General features: G+C 37.7%; 1 protein-coding gene across 1 annotated transcript; it reads left to right on the top strand.

Moving 5' to 3' along the window:
* The first annotated feature begins 9482 nt into the window (after nucleotides 1-9482).
* LOC130719044 (uncharacterized) lies at nucleotides 9483-14902 on the top strand. Its single transcript, XM_057569694.1, has 4 exons — nucleotides 9483-10869; nucleotides 11077-11177; nucleotides 12087-13640; nucleotides 14136-14902. Exons 1-4 carry the CDS (start codon nucleotides 9483-9485, stop codon nucleotides 14769-14771), a joined length of 3678 nt encoding a protein of 1225 aa, XP_057425677.1. The 3' UTR covers nucleotides 14772-14902.
* The last annotated feature ends 1343 nt before the right edge of the window (nucleotides 14903-16245 follow it).

The following is a 16245-nucleotide window of genomic DNA, read 5'->3' as shown; positions in this document are numbered from 1 at the left end:
ACTGATCACCATTTTTGTATTGAAATATAGCAGGTGCTCCTTGGGATCAACTTTCCCGCTGTATGTCTCAAGGACAATATTCTTCATGTTATCTGGTATGGCAACCTTTCTTACTGCCGCTGAGAACGGTTCAAATTCAGCCACGGCTTCCGCTTCGCGCTCCCCTTCATCCTGCTGCTCGAAATGATAATACTCTAGCTGTTCTTGTAAGTAATCGTTTCTCTGTCGTATATCACCAACACTACGGATCAAGCGCCTCTAATCTTGGCCAGAGATCGGTTCCTGAGGTGCCGGATTCTCCTCTCCCGAAGCTCTGGGTGAGTGCGCTGGTGATCTCTGCTGCTCCGGTGAAGTTGGCGGAGAAGGTAACGAAGGCGTTGGAGAAGGAGGTGGAGGTGGTGGTGGAGGAGGAGTTAACTGATCGGTTTCTTCATGGCGAACTTGCTCGCGTCGCGGCCTGCCTCACGCGGCGTGGAGGCGAATCGCGCCGCCGCTCCTGATCTTTGTCGCGTCGTCGACGACGTGTCTCCATCGATCTTGGTTAGTGAACCGAAGAACTTCAGGCGAAAAACTAAAAACTGAAGAAAATTCACACAGAGAATTGAACTTCTCTAAATCCAATTGCAATCCACGTAGTCCAGGAATCGAAATCTACCGATCCCCACAGACGGCGCCAAATGTTCCTTCATGAACATTGAGATGAGGTATAGTACCTAAGGTGTGAGGAACGTGATGTGAGATTCCTTGGGAAAGTGAGAGCGTAACCGCTTTAGAGAGAGAATAACTGAATTCCAATCTTGTTTTCTCACAAATGAGCCAAGAGTCCTTTACAATTGGTATCCCTCCCCTATTTATAGTTGGAGGAGTTGGGCTTAGCGCCTCTAAATCATCCTAATGGGCCAGTTGGGCCTCCGGGATGAAGGCCCAAGTCCCTAGTCCGCTCATCGCCCTAGGCCAGTGCTCCTGGGCGAGGGACCCTGGAGTCTCGCCCAGTCCAAAGCCTTTTGACATATTTATTAACATTATTAAATTAAATCTTCATCAGTAAGATGAAATAAAATATTAAATTATGTAAATATTTAATTAAGTCTTTTTATATATATATATATATATATATATATATATATATATATATATATATTTGTCCTTTGGCCACCAGTCTCCACGGGAGAAAGAGACCCCACGTGACTAATCTGGCTCGGGATACAGTAGTGAAGTCCCTGACCATAAATGTATTATTTTTTACCTCAGACCGGATCGAACCCGGGCCAGAAGCCTAGATGAAATCCCTTAAGGAAATGCACATTCCCCACTTGTGGTTAATTAAGTTTTATATCTAAAGAACCAAACGATATATTTTCATTGCACGATATAATTAGTACTCCTAGTCTCTATGAATAAGTAACATGTTAAGATTTTTTTCTTATCGTAAATATAACTCACTTTATAATATATCAATGAAACAATTAATATTTTTTCTAAAATTACCCTCATGTTTAACATGGAAGCGATGATGTGATTTTGAAAAGTTTTTAACATGGATAGAAATTTAAACAAATAGTTAAAATAGAGAGAGAAATTAGTTAAATTTGAAAGTTTTTATAAAACTGTAAGGGTAATCTATGATAGTTAATAGAAGAATAAACTCTAGAGAAATTTATTGTAAATAATTTTTTAATTATGGTTAAAATGCTTATAAATGGGGACGGGAGGACTAATTAGCATTGTCACTTTAATGCATTAATTTTTTTACAATGTTCCCTTTATTCCTATAATTTTGTTACTTTAAGGTTTTGACACATGTATTAAGAAATAGTATTAATATTCTGGTTTTTTGTTAAAATTATTACTAGCTTTCTAATATACCCTTTATATCTCTTAGTAATTTTGATTCGGGGAAAACTTTGATACAGTACCATTCATACAGTTGCTACTGTTTTCCAATAAAAAAATGACATCTATCCCATTAATTATTTTTTCATATTTAACTTCTTTCTTGTAAGTTTAAAAAAAACTTCTTTCCCTATAACAAGTCATCGTCGTCTCTTGCTCGGTGGTCGTACGAAATGAAGGAGTCACGATCTCCACGCGACTCTTGTTCGTGAAGGAAGTGAACACAAGATGTGGTTGCAGGTTTTTGGCTTCTTCGTTTCGATTGGGTGCTGCTGGCTGCAATAAGATGTGTTCTACCGAAGAGGATGCTCCTGATCTGACCCCATTTTCTCCATTGTTGTTGTTAATTGTTGGCCCCCTTTTCTCCATCTTTGTTATCAGTTGCAGCGGTGCAGACGACTGGGTGTGAGGCATGGAGCTTCAACCATGAAGAATGGAAAGCCAATGTCGAACTTGCAATTGAAGAGGAGGAAACGTACTCTGTAGCAGCGAAAGCAAGAACAAAGTATTGATTGGAGATAGAGCATTAACATTTCAGCCAAAGAATTGACAATAGGAATTGGATCCGAAGTGAGATTTGAGAACTGCAGTTTTTTTGTTATTGGAATTTAGACGTAGAAACGATAGCATTAACGTGACTTGTTACAGGGAATCAGGGGAAGCGGTTAAAAATGAAAAAAAATTATTAATGGGACATATGTCAATTTTTTATTGGAAAACAGTACCAACTGTATAAATGTTACTGTATCTAAGTTTTCCCTTTTGATTTTTAAAATTTCCTTCCACCATTAAAAATTAAACATGTTAAGGGTATAATTGATAAGACGTAATTAATGTTTTCTTGAAATTATGTAACAGATAAATAAACAGAAACAAAAATACTCTTAAGATAATAATATATATTAAGAGCAGAGTATATATGACACGACAGATTTTGTCGTGTCATGCATGAAACGCGTTTCCTGGCAGTTTCAAACCTCCAGAAACTCATAAGTGTCACAAATTGCAAAATCCGACTCGCAATTTCTGGCGGTTTTAACACTACAAGGGGTTTATAACCGCCAGAAAATTACTTCGTGCATTACACGTCAGGTCTGTCTCGTGCACTATAGCATTTTCCATATATTAAAGAATGGATAGAGTAGTTAATTAATTATACAAAGTGTCTTCAATAACTCATTAATAACTTTATTAGTATAAAACTCAAGTCAACTTACTCTATTTAATGTATTACAAGCTTTATGATTAATAAATAGCATAGCTAAAAATGTAATTTGTCATTCAATGTTTTTTAAAAATGAAAATATATTATTATTTTTGTTTATCTTCATGAAATATTCTTTTTTATACATTGGAAAATTTCTTCATGAAATATTTTAAAATTAAACGTTGCTATAATTTTTTTTTGAAAGTAACGTTACACTATAATTAATAATATAAAGTGTTTTTAGTGACTATTAATATATATATATATTAATATAAAACTCAAGTCAACCTGTATTATAATTTTTACAATAATTAATAATATTAATTTGCATTGAATACTAGTACTAATTACTATTGGAATACAGTAAATATTATATTTAGTATTTAATTTGACTTTAATGATATTAATTATCTATTCAATATATCATCTTATTAAGTTATCACTTTCTAAAAAAAAGTTATTCTATTTATATATGGTCCACTATATATAATGAGAAATGCATATTAGTCTCCATCTTGTGAGTAAAACAATAAAAGCTAAAATTCCTCAAAATGTTTATGCACAAATGTCCATCTCATCTCTTGATTTTATGCCTCACTTTGATTTTTGTTTCAGGTATGAATTTAAAAGTTTGTTTGATTGATTGCTTTTTACATTTTTGTAACAAAAAAAATGAGAAAACTTCCAACTAAAAGAGGTATATGCTTTATTCGTTTAATGTTCTTATATGTTAATTATAAAATAAAAATTGTTTTGCAGTGGTGGGATTCGAAAATATTTTCAAAACAACTTTTAATGTTTGTAAATTTTAATAGAAGATGTCACCTGTGCATCACAAGATAATGATTTCTAATTTTTTGAAGTTATTTTGGGTGGTTTAATATATCAATAAGGTGAAATTTTAATTAACTTTGGGTTTGATGCAGGAATATCGATTGGCTCGAAGAATAGCTTTGGTAATCCTCCTTGAACTTGCATTGGGACTGAGTTTTGCTATAATGGATCAGATTGTAGAGAAAACTGCTTTAGGAGTGGTTATAAGAAAGGAGGAAATTGTTTTGTATTCGCTCTTACCGGGCTTACGATTTGTTGTTGTTATGAGTGATGAGATCTTTTGTATCTTATAAAATAAACTAAATAAAATATACATATAAATTTAACTTTCGAACTAAGAGTAAAGTCCACACAAATTTAAATTTTATGTCATTATAACACACCCCATAAATTTAGGTTGGGGATAGCTACACTTGTTATAAATTATTGAGTACAAGGTATAAAAATATAAGTTTGGGAGCATCTATCTATTAACTTAGATAAAAGCTTAAAGTTAGCTGATTTAATTAAAGGCATTTGGCAACATATTTCACAGAATAGATCAAAAAATATAAACGTTACAAGAGGTAGAATATAAAATATTTTTATTTTTATATTTCTCATTGGGTTAGTGATTCGTCAATATATATCAGCCTAGTTCAATTCCTATGATATAGAAAATGATTTCATTAATGTTCATGTTGCTTCTGTGACAAATGATTGATCAGTGACGACAGTTAAGATCATCCCATCTTTGCCAACATCATTGGCCAATGGCATAACTAATATAGTAAAAAGAGATATGAGTTTACAACTACCATTTGTGTCACAAAGTCTGCTGAATTGCAAGTTCTGCTGGCATGGTTAATTTATGCGCTTAGTAGCATCACTAGACACCATCGCTACTTTAGATGTGGTAGATACACGACTACCGCGCTATTATTCTTATTCCCCTTTATTTCTAGATGCTTATTGTGGTACCTTAAGTTAGATCAAGATATGGTACTTAAAATGATGTGTATCAATAAATATACATGTTTTGATTGAGTCATACATGCTCTAAATGACGTGTACCAATATAAAACATACTCTAAATTTTAAGTGTTAATATTCTCAACATTATTTGCAAAGTAATCCTCCAGAAAGTTCCCAACCCTTCTTCTCCTCTGCATCGTCAAAAATTAATTTCAAAACAAAGGTGTCGGACACCATCGTTTTCATCCTACGCCAGTCATGATCTCCAGATATCGTCAACTCTGTCATCAATAAACCTTGACAGCTAAAAATTTATTTCACATGACAATAATCTGCTAAATTACTTAATTAATGCGAGTATCATACCCAAAATAATTTTGGGGTACCACAGATTTCACCTTATTTATTTTTCTATGATACATTCGAATGAGTTCCACAAGACTCAAGAGTAGGTTCGAAGGTAGGATTTTGTGGAAGACCTTCACATAATCACTGGTCAAGACCATGAGATAGAATCTTCAAATTTTGATTTATAAATTGGCTAAGTGTTTAGATCAGTTCGAAGCTCCAGATCGAAGGTCGAAGTCCTGTTATTCCAATACTTTAATATCGCCCTGAATTCACGAGACTCTGTTTCCTGAACATCGGCAGTTCCCAGAGTTCTGGGTCTTTTGAGCTCCAGCTGAAGAGGTCAAAGTTGTCCTCTACCAGCTTCTCTAAGTGTCTCTCTTGACTAACCGTGAGCCTGGGCTCGATCGCCAACACCCCATGCTGAATTTATATGCTTCTAAATCTGCGATCACACTTGCCCAACGCTCCTCTGCATGAGCGTCCGTGAACTGTCTATCCTTGCCCGTCCTGCCATCTATACTGACCTGTCCTTTGTTGCTCCCTGATCTTGCTATCTTCCTGTCAACCTCGTGCTTCGATTCCCCTTGCCTGCCTTGGTTACCTTGGATGACCTCAACCTCAAGACACATGTGTCCCTCGCCAGCTCCTTTCTTTCCATACAGGTTGAGACAGTTGTTGTAACATTCTCTCGCCCTCCTTTGATCAACTACAATCTTTCCCACTTTTCCACTTATCAGCGGATATTTCACCGCCAGGTGTGCCGTCGAAATTACTGCACAGAGGCGATTGAGTGTGTTCCTTCCAATGATGACGTTGTAGGATGCCACAACCTGCAATACAAGATACCTTACGCGGAGTAGCTTGGCGTTATCGTTGATACCAAAGACTGTGTCCAGATCTACATATATGCGTACCCAGACTTGCTCGCCCGAGAAGCCTACCAACGTTCCTGTGTAGGGCATCAAATCTTTGTCCGTCAATCCTAATTGATCAAAAGCATCTCCTTAGATGATGTCAGCGGAGCTCCCTTAGTCCAAAAGAACCCGCCGTACATTAAAAATGTTAATCCTTATCATTACAACCACAGGATCGTCCTTGTGTGTCTTGATACCTTCGAAATCTGCCGACAATATCACAATATCTGGATGTTGGAAACCGAATGGAGTTTCATACTATTGCACTGATGTCACTGCTCTGACGTGCCTTTGCCTTGCCGACGCTGTGTCTCCTCCCCCGCCGAAGCCACCCACGATTGTGTTTATTGTCCCAACTGGCGGCTCAAGGTCTTTATTAAAGGTTTCTTCCGCCCCCTTCTTCCTTGTTGCCAGTGTTTCCTTTTTGTCAGCAGTTGGCGTGCGTCGGCGGTCGTCTCGCCTGCTGTCATCCTGCTGACGGCCCACTCTGTACCGGTTCCCTTACTGCCGTTCTCCATTCCACCGATCGCCACGGTCGTTCACTGCGATCGTCCTGCTCGAATAAGCCTCTCAATCTCGTTCTTCAGGGTAAAGCAATCTCTCGTGTCATGGCCTGCCGAACGGTGATACTCGCACCAGTTCATTTTATCCAACGCCACTCGGGGCGGGTCGGCCTATTTCTCGCCTTCCTCAACCGCGTGGGTTGTCGACCTCACGAAGCAACTCCGTCAAATGTGCATTAAGACTCTTACCTGGCTCCTCTCGCCGGCGAGGGTCAGCTTGATGCCACGGTCTGCGGCACTCTAAATTTTCTCTCTTAGGGTACAATGGCTCCTTCGCAGCCTTCTCTCATGACCTCACCTTCCTGTCTCGCTTTTTGCTGCCCTCTCCCTGTTCGAGGCCGTACCCGATACAAATAATTAATTAAGAAAACTGTTGTAACTAGGAAGTGACTCCTAGGTCGTTTCCCAAGGATTATCGTTTGAACAAAGATTCAGTATTAAGAACGCACAACGCACACACACTGGGGGGTTTTTGTTATTCAGTTCAAAAGATTAGCAGAAAGTAAACAAAGATTCATATGATCAATTAAAGACGGACGAATCCCTTTGTTCAGTATATCGCTGCTCAATCACGGGTATCTAAAGATCAATTCTTGTTATTAGTTTCCTAGTTCGTGAGAATTAATTAACTAAGCAATAACTAATTCACAGATTCCTAAACTAAGCGATTAAGAATCCTTTACGCCCTAATATGAACTAAGCGAACATACATCATCTTCTAATTCGTGAACCTGAGGAATTAAGCAAACCTAAGCCAGAATTAGAGATGAAGAAAACTAATCAGTTGAATTCTATTAAGCACTATACCTCAAGAGCGCGATATACTTTGCAAAGGAATTCGTTCGAAGGAAATTAGCCTTCCATGGATGGGGCGAATTCAACAATTATATTGGAGAAGAGAATAAGGATTAAAAGCATAAACCCTAGCAGAACTCTAATAATTACTGAAATTCGAAATTGCATAAAATAATAATGTAGAAGGTAAAGGTCCTTGTTTCTCTCAGCACAAACCCTTAAATAGGAGCTGAGATCACAAATCCTAATCAAAATCAAATCCTAAAAGATATCAAAATCAAATCCTAAAAAAAATCCTAAAGATAGAGTTTTAAAATAACAACCTAAATAAGTTTGAATCTGAAAGATATCAAACTTAATTTATTTCGAAATTAAATCCTAATATTTCCTAAAATACAATTGATAACCCTAGGTTCTATGTGTCTTTAGTGTGGTAATTTGCATGTTTTGTTGATTCTATTTGAGTGATTTCATTAGTTTTAGTTGGGTATTTGCATTATTTTAGTATTTGGTTATTTTAATTAGTTTTATTAGTTTTTATGATATCTTTCTAGTTTTTGTTAGGATTTAAATGATTCTATTCTAGGATAAGATAAGTTTAATTTAGATTGTTATCTTATAATTATTTCTAATCAGTTGTTATTTGCTTTGTTTTAGAGGAAGATTTGAAGGAAATCAAGAGAAGATTAAGATATGGAGTGGCTGGAGATTTTGGCATCAAATCCGTGCAAATTCAGCTTGTTTCTCGCGCAAATGCTTGAGCTTCATGGTTGCTGGAATTTTTTGCACGAAAACTCGCGCCAATCCTTCACTGTTTCGCGCAATTTCCGTGCTTTTCCTATCTGCCCGAATTTTCATGCTATTTTCAGTGTTTTATGGCGCAATTGCGCCAAGCTCGGCTGGAAGGTTATAAAAACACGGTTTTAACCTAATTTTGGGGATCTTTTTGACGTGGAAACATTTAGAGAGACCTTTGGAGGCAGAGCTCTGAGTTCTTTAGGATCCCTTACAGGTTTCTATTGATTTTTGATGTTTTGCTACCTTTTTCTTGAATTGTTTCCTATGACTATGAGGAACTAATCCTCTCTTGTACTGGGGATATGATGTAGTTTTCTCTAAACTATGTTTTGATACGTTTCAGTTATATATGAATGGTTATTTTAGTTCATGAATTTCTTCTTTAATTCTATTGAATCCAATCGCGAAAGGGTTTCATGCTATCGTTTGCACAATTGGGAAATTGGTAGATGATAGGGATCTAGGAAGAAATTGAATAAGGGTCTCTACGCCTTAGGGATAAGGGTAGCAATTTATTTGTGTTTGCCTGAACATGAAATTGTACCTCTAGTTAATTAGGATTAGGTACTAAGGAATTAGCTATCACTAATTAACTAGAAGGGGTGCTTGACTAAGGGATTAGCAAGTAAACATATAGGCTTAGCACCAGGAACAGATTTAACTAATTTCACATATAATTGTAGCGGGTAGAAACATAGCAAGGGTAAACGAAATCAATTCCCCGGTGCGCTTTTCTCTAAGTGATTTCAAATCAGTAATTATCTTTTCCACGTTTTCTTGTTACTTCGTTCTAGCAACCAACTAAATCCTCTTTTAATTTCGCTTTTCGTCCTTACAACGAGAATTTGGTAACATTAGAAGTAAACTATCACAATCCTTATGTTCGATAATTAAAACCCCGGGCGAAACTGTACACTTGCAGTTTGGCACATCAAGTTTTTGGCGCCGTTGCCGGGGATTGTGTTTAGTTTCTTTTCTAATTTATCTGAATCTATTTGTTAGGATTTTTACTTTAATTCTCTTGTGCGGGTATTACTAACTTCTGTTTGTTAGTGCATGCGAGGTACAGTCAGTCCTGAATCTTTGTTGTTTGATCAAGAAATTGAAAGAACTTGTCGATCCAATCGTGCACGGCAAAGGAAGAAGAAGAGTCAAGCCAAAGCAACCGCTGCAATGGTAGAAGCACAAGATGAAGCAAGAAATCGAGCTGAGTTTGAAGCGAGAGTGGAAGCTGAGGTTGAAGCTCGGATCCTTCGCCAGAAAGAAGAAGAAGCTGAACGTGAGGCTCAGAGAACATTGAGGGAAATCACTGCCCCTCGTATGAACTACACATATGAGGGCAGTGTTGTTCTTCCAGCAGACCTACCAGACAACTTTCAGATTCCACATCATTATATTCAGTTGGTGAGCCAACATCAGTTTGGAGGTAAAGCTACTGAGGATCCGCATGCTCACATGGACAGATTCACCAGACATTGTGAGTCTCTAAAAAGGCGTGAAGTCAGCTTGGATACAGTCCGGATGATTCTTTTTCACTACACTTTGAAGGATACTGCAGAAGATTGGTTGAGGTCACAACCCCCTAACAGCATTCGAACATGTGAGGACTTGGCGGAAAAATTTATCGCCAAATTCTTTCCATCCACACGCATCAGGAAGGCGAAGCAGGAAATTTATGCATTTAAACAAAGCAAATCTGAAAATTTGTATGAGGCTTGGGAGCGTTTCCAAGAACTTCTGAGAAAGTGTCCAGGTCATAATATTTCTGCTGGTGAACAAGTTGACAAATTCTACTCATCATTGCGTGAGTACGCAAGAGGTATGTTGGACGCAGCAGCTAATAGTGCATTTGATTCATTGCCTGCACACAGAGCTCTTGAGATCATCGACAATTTGGCCACTAGATCTTCACAGTCAGACTATGATAGAGAGAACCGGGAAAGTGTGCATGGAGTTGGAACAAATGATGACGTTCTCGCCTCTAACAGGAAGTTGTCACAAAAGATGGATGCCATAGTACAACGTTTGGACGGTCGGAAACCAAGTGTTGAAGATGCTGAATTTGATGAGGAAGTGAAGGCAATGGGTAATCCTCAAAACAACCCTTACTCAAATACCTACAATCCGGGTTGGAGGAATCACCCTAACTTCTCATGGAGAGATCAAGACAAGTCTGGAAATTCGAGGCAGTACTCTAATCAAAGGGGTTATAGTCAAGATCAAAAACCTCCGTCCTCTCAAGAGCAAGGAAGTGGAAAGAAGAGCCTAGAAGATATTGTGGGAGAACTGGCACAAGCTACTAGCAAGCTTCAGGTGTCCACAGATAGCTTCATCAATGAGTCCAGAAATAACTTTAAGAATCAGGAGGCTTCGATAAAAAATTTGGAGAATCAGGTCGGTCAAATTTCCAAACAATTATCTGAGAGACCTCCAGGTATGTTTCCTAGTAACACTGTGCCTAATCCTAGGGAGAATATTTCTGCTGTTACTCTAAGAAGTGGAAAAGTTATGCATGAAATTGAAAAGAAAAAAGATAGTGAAAAGAATAACAGTGAGGCTGGTAATAAAAGTGAATCTGAAGCAATAAGTAAGGAAAAAGATCAGAGTGAAAATATGATAGTAAGTGAGAATAAAGAAAAGAAAAGTCCTGCTTGTTGTGGCAAAATTCCTTTTCCCAATGCTTTAGTAAAAAAGAATTTGGAAAAACAGTTTTCAAATTTTTTAGAAGTTTTTAAGAAGCTTCAAATTAACATTCCTTTTTCTGAAGCATTGGAGAAAATGCCCACTTATGCTAAGTTTATGAAAGACATTTTGTCAAGGAGAAGGAAGTTAAGTGAGGAGAGTGAAACTATAATGTTAACTGAGGAATGCAGTGCTATTCTGCAGAAGAAGCTTCCTCCTAAACTAAAAGATCCTGGCAGCTTCACAATATCTGTTGACATAGAAGGTCTAACTGTAGGAAGAGCTTTGTGTGATCTAGGTGCTAGTATTAATTTGATGCCTTTGACCATGTTTGAACGGTTAGATATAGGAGAAGTCACCCCTACTATGATCTCTCTCCAGTTAGCTGATAGGTCACTTAAGACACCCTATGGAATAGTGGAGGATGTGTTAGTGCGAGTTGATAAATTTGTTTTTCCTGTAGACTTTGTGGTGTTAGATATGGAAGAAGACACTAGGGTCCCTCTCATTTTAGGTAGACCATTCCTAGCTACTGGGAGAGCGTTAATAGATGTAGAATTGGGGACCATGGACCTTAGAGTAGCTGATGAGAGAGTGACATTTTCTGTGTGGAAGAATATGAAACACCCAAACAAGGAAGAAGATGTGTTTAGAGTCGAGGTAGTGGATGAGTTTGTGTGTAAGGAATTTATGAGAATCTCTATGAAGGATCCTTACGAGACTGTGATCATGGAAGGAATAGAGGTAGATGATATAGATTTTGAGGAAGAAGAGGTGAGTGATGCCATAGGACAACTAGATTCCCTCAACCAATACCACCCTAGGAGGAATTTGATAGAGGAACTCCGTAGAGATGAGGAAAGTTCTAAAAAGAAAGATAAGGCTGAATTGAAACAATTACCATCCACTCTCAAGTATGTTTATCTTGAGGAGGGTGAATCTAAACCTGTTATTATTAACAAGTCTCTTTCCCTTCTTGAAGAAGAGAAATTGTTGCGTGTTCTGAGAGAGCACAAGTCAGCTTTGGGTTGGACTATTGATGACATTAAGGGCATAAGCCCCACAATTTGCATGCATAAAATTTTAATGGAAAATGAATATAAGCCTGTGGTCCAACCTCAAAGGAGACTTAATCCAACAATGAAAGAGGTGGTGAGAAAAGAAGTAATAAAATTGCTTGATGCGGGTATCATATACCCGATTTCTGATAGTGAATGGGCTAGTCCAGTTCAAGTGGTTCCTAAGAAAGGAGGAATCACTGTTGTTCAGAACGAGAACAACGAATTGATCCCAACTAGACAAGTCACGGGATGGAGAGTTTGCATAGACTACCGGCGGCTTAACTCAGCTACCCGGAAAGATCACTTCCCCCTCCCCTTTATTGATCAAATGCTTGAAAAGTTAGCTGGACATAAATATTATTGCTTTCTAGATGGTTATTCTGGATATAATCAAATTGTTGTTGCACCTGAAGACCAAGAGAAGACTGCTTTTACTTGTCCCTACGGGGTGTTTGCTTATAGGAGAATGCCTTTTGGGCTTTGTAATGCTCCTGCAACTTTTCAACGATGTATGTTTGCTATTTTCTCTGATCTTATTGAACACTGCATTGAAATATTTATGGATGATTTTTCTGTGTTTGGTCCTACTTTTGATGCATGCTTGCATAACCTTACTCTTGTATTGAAACGATGTCAAGAAACAAATTTAGTTTTGAATTGGGAAAAATGTCATTTTATGGTTCGTGATGGAATTGTTCTTGGCCATCGTGTCTCTGAAAAGGGGTTAGAAGTGGATAGAGCAAAAATTGAAGTAATTGATAAACTCCCTCCCCCTTCTAATATAAAAGGTGTTAGAAGTTTTCTAGGTCATGCCGGTTTCTATAGACGTTTCATTAAAGATTTTTCAAAAATTGCTAAACCCATGACAAATCTACTTGAGAAAGATGCTCCATTCATATTTGATGAACATTGTGTTAGTGCTTTTAATTTGATTAAACAAAGACTTGTAACTGCTCCTGTGATAGTTGCACCTGATTGGTCTTTACTGTTTGAAATAATGTGTGATGCGAGTGATATAGCTGTAGGAGCTGTGTTGTGTCAAAAGAAAGAAAAAGTGTTGCATGCGATCTATTATGCTAGTAAGGTTTTAAAAGAAGCACAAAGGAATTATACAACCACTGAAAAAGAATTACTTGCTATTGTTTTTGCATGTGAAAAGTTTAGGTCATATGTGGTGGGCTCTAAAGTTATTGTTCATACTGACCACTCTGCCTTGAAGCATTTACTGTCTAAGCAGGACTCTAAACCCAGGTTGATAAGGTGGATCTTACTTCTGCAAGAGTTTGATCTGGATATCAAAGATAAGAAAAGGAAGGACAATGGTGTTGCTGACCACTTGTCAAGAATTGAAGGCGGAGATTCCAACTTAATTCCTATTTTTGAGGAATTTCCAGATGAGAAACTTTTTTCCCTTAACTCTTCTTCTTTACCTTGGTACACTAATTTTGCTAATTATAGAGCTGCTAGTGTATTGCCACCTGATTTTACATGGCAACAAAAGAAGAAGTTTTTGCATGATGTTAAATTTTATCTGTGGGAGGAACCTTTTTTGTTTAGGTGGTGTGCTGATGGAGTGATAAGGAAGTGTGTCCCTGAGGAGGAATTTGAAAATCTTTTGTGGCATTGCCATGGCTCTGAGTATGGGGGACATTTTAGTGGAGAAAGGACAGCAGCAAAGGTCCTCCAAAGTGGTTTTTATTGGCCTTCACTATTCAAAGATAGTAGGCAATTTGTTGAGAGGTGTGATAGGTGCCAAAGAACTGGAAACATCTCTAGGAAGAATGAGATGCCCCTGAAAAATATTTTAGAAGTTGAACTTTTTGACGTGTGGGGTATCGATTTCATGGGACCTTTCCCAGCTTCCTATGGATGTCAGTACATTCTTGTGGCTGTAGACTATGTTTCTAAGTGGGTTGAAGCTTCCGCCCTCTCAACAAATGATGCCAAGGTTGTAGTGGCATTTCTAAAGAAAAATATTTTCACTAGATTTGGAGTTCCAAGGGCTATCATTAGTGACGGGGGGGCACATTTTTGTAACAAAGCATTTGAATCCCTTTTAGAAAAATATGGTGTCAAGCACAAGGTTGCTACCCCCTATCACCCACAAACTAGTGGTCAGGTTGAAGTTTCAAATAGGGAGCTCAAAAGGATTTTAGAAAAGGTGGTTAGTTCGTCCCGTAAAGATTGGTCTAAGAAATTAGACGACACTTTATGGGCGTACCGAACTGCGTTCAAAACTCCTATTGGAACTTCTCCATTTCAACTAGTTTATGGGAAGTCATGTCACTTGCCAGTGGAACTTGAACATAAGGCTTATTGGGCAACAAAATGCCTGAATTTTGATTTAAAAGATGCTAGTGGTAAGAGACTCTTGCAATTAAATGAGTTGGATGAATTTAGGCTTCAAGCCTATGAGAGTTCTCGCATTTATAAGGAAAGGACTAAGAAGTGGCATGATAGTAAAATTGTGAGAAGAGAGTTTTTCCCTGGTCAACAAGTTTTACTTTATAACTCAAGGTTAAGATTATTTCCGGGAAAATTAAAGTCTCGTTGGTCGGGACCTTTCACTGTAAAGGAAGTATTCCCTCACGGAGCTGTTGAAATTGAAGAGCCAAGTTCTAAACGAGCTTTCACCGTGAATGGTCAAAGACTTAAGTTATATCATGGGGGTGAAATAGTTAGAGGAAAGACCACCTTGAGCTTAGCTTCTCCAACGTAGACATGCCGAACAAGAGTCTAACAAGGACTCTAACATTGTGCTTCTTGGGAGACAACCCAAGCAAAATTAGCATAGTGGAGTAAGTTTTATTTTATTTATTTTTATTTTGGCATTTATTTTATTTTATTTTAGTATTAGTATATTGTTAGTATCATTAGTTTTTTTTATTATTAGTTGAAAACCGTTCAAAAAAAAAAGAAAAAAAAATATAAATATAAATTTCTGCACGGAACTTGTGCAGTTCTCTTTGGCCCACGGTGCAATTGCACCAAAGAACTATTGTCTGGAATTTTTGGCCACAAACTCACGCAAATTCCATTGTGGTGTGGCGCAAGTACATTACATTTAAAAACAAAAAGAATCTGTGGAAATATAAATAGAATGTTTTTGAAAAGTTGATATTATCTTTTAAAAACAGTACAAATCTGATTTAATTTATTAAGAGATATTTTAAATTAGAGATGAATCAGTTTATACTGCTTTTATTTAACCCTCCTTTTGTTATGCCCTCTCCACACACGCACGTTTCACTCTTTTGCTCATCTCACAAAGTGACGTTGCATCATTAACCTGGGTGATTTCTTCTCCCACAAATTTTACGATTTTGAGTCCATTCACTCCTCCCATTCAAGCTTCAAAGGTAATTTCCCTGAGTGCCATGATGAATTCCGTGAGGAGTTGAGAACGAAAGAGCTTGTGAGGCAACAAAAGGAAGCTGCCAATGCATCCCCGGGTCAGATCATGCAGTTTGATCCAAAGGAAATATTTGGTGCCATAGGTGCTGTACTCCGGCGGGTGGATGCTGTGCATAGAAATATGGAGAGAGATTGGAAGAGCAAGGAGACGCCATATGCTGGTTTTGAGTATCCTCTCCCACATGGCAGCTTGGAAAAGATGCTGATGCAGATGAGCTTAGATGTTGGTCCACCTCACACGGATGTAGCGGGAGCAGACACTGATGATGATGATCCGAATGGATCAGATTGAGGGAGTTCTAAACCTTTTCTTTTATTTTATTCTTAGTATTAGTTTTTGAGTTTCACTTTTCTTAGTTGGAGTCTTGCATGATAGTCTAGTGTGTTAATTGAGTCTGCATCTGCCATGTAGTTTCTATTTTAGTTTATCTTGTTTGTGTGAAGTTGGAACTCTGGTTATTATCTCTCATATGCTTAACGTCTCAAGTGATTATAACTCTAGCTAAATGCCTAATTTCCAAAAGTTTTCGATATTCTTGCTCTGTGAAATTATTGGGACATGACATATTATTGAGAGAGATGAGTGAATTCTACGTTTGAGTGATGAATCACTGGGTGGTGCTGAACTGAATTCATTGGGGGTTCATTATTTTACCCCTTGTTTTTGCTGAGCGTCGAGTGTTCTCTTTATTCCTGACTTACCTGAACTTGTTTGGTTCTGCTCTGAAATGCATGTTAAGGTGATAGTGGTGTGCTTGTGACTGGTATGAGATTCTTAG

This window comes from Lotus japonicus, chromosome 5 (genome assembly GCF_012489685.1).
Source record: "Lotus japonicus ecotype B-129 chromosome 5, LjGifu_v1.2".
NCBI lineage: Eukaryota > Viridiplantae > Streptophyta > Magnoliopsida > Fabales > Fabaceae > Lotus > Lotus japonicus.
The sequence above is the reverse complement of the archived record's forward strand: the minus strand, read 5'-3'. Positions and strand labels throughout refer to the sequence as shown.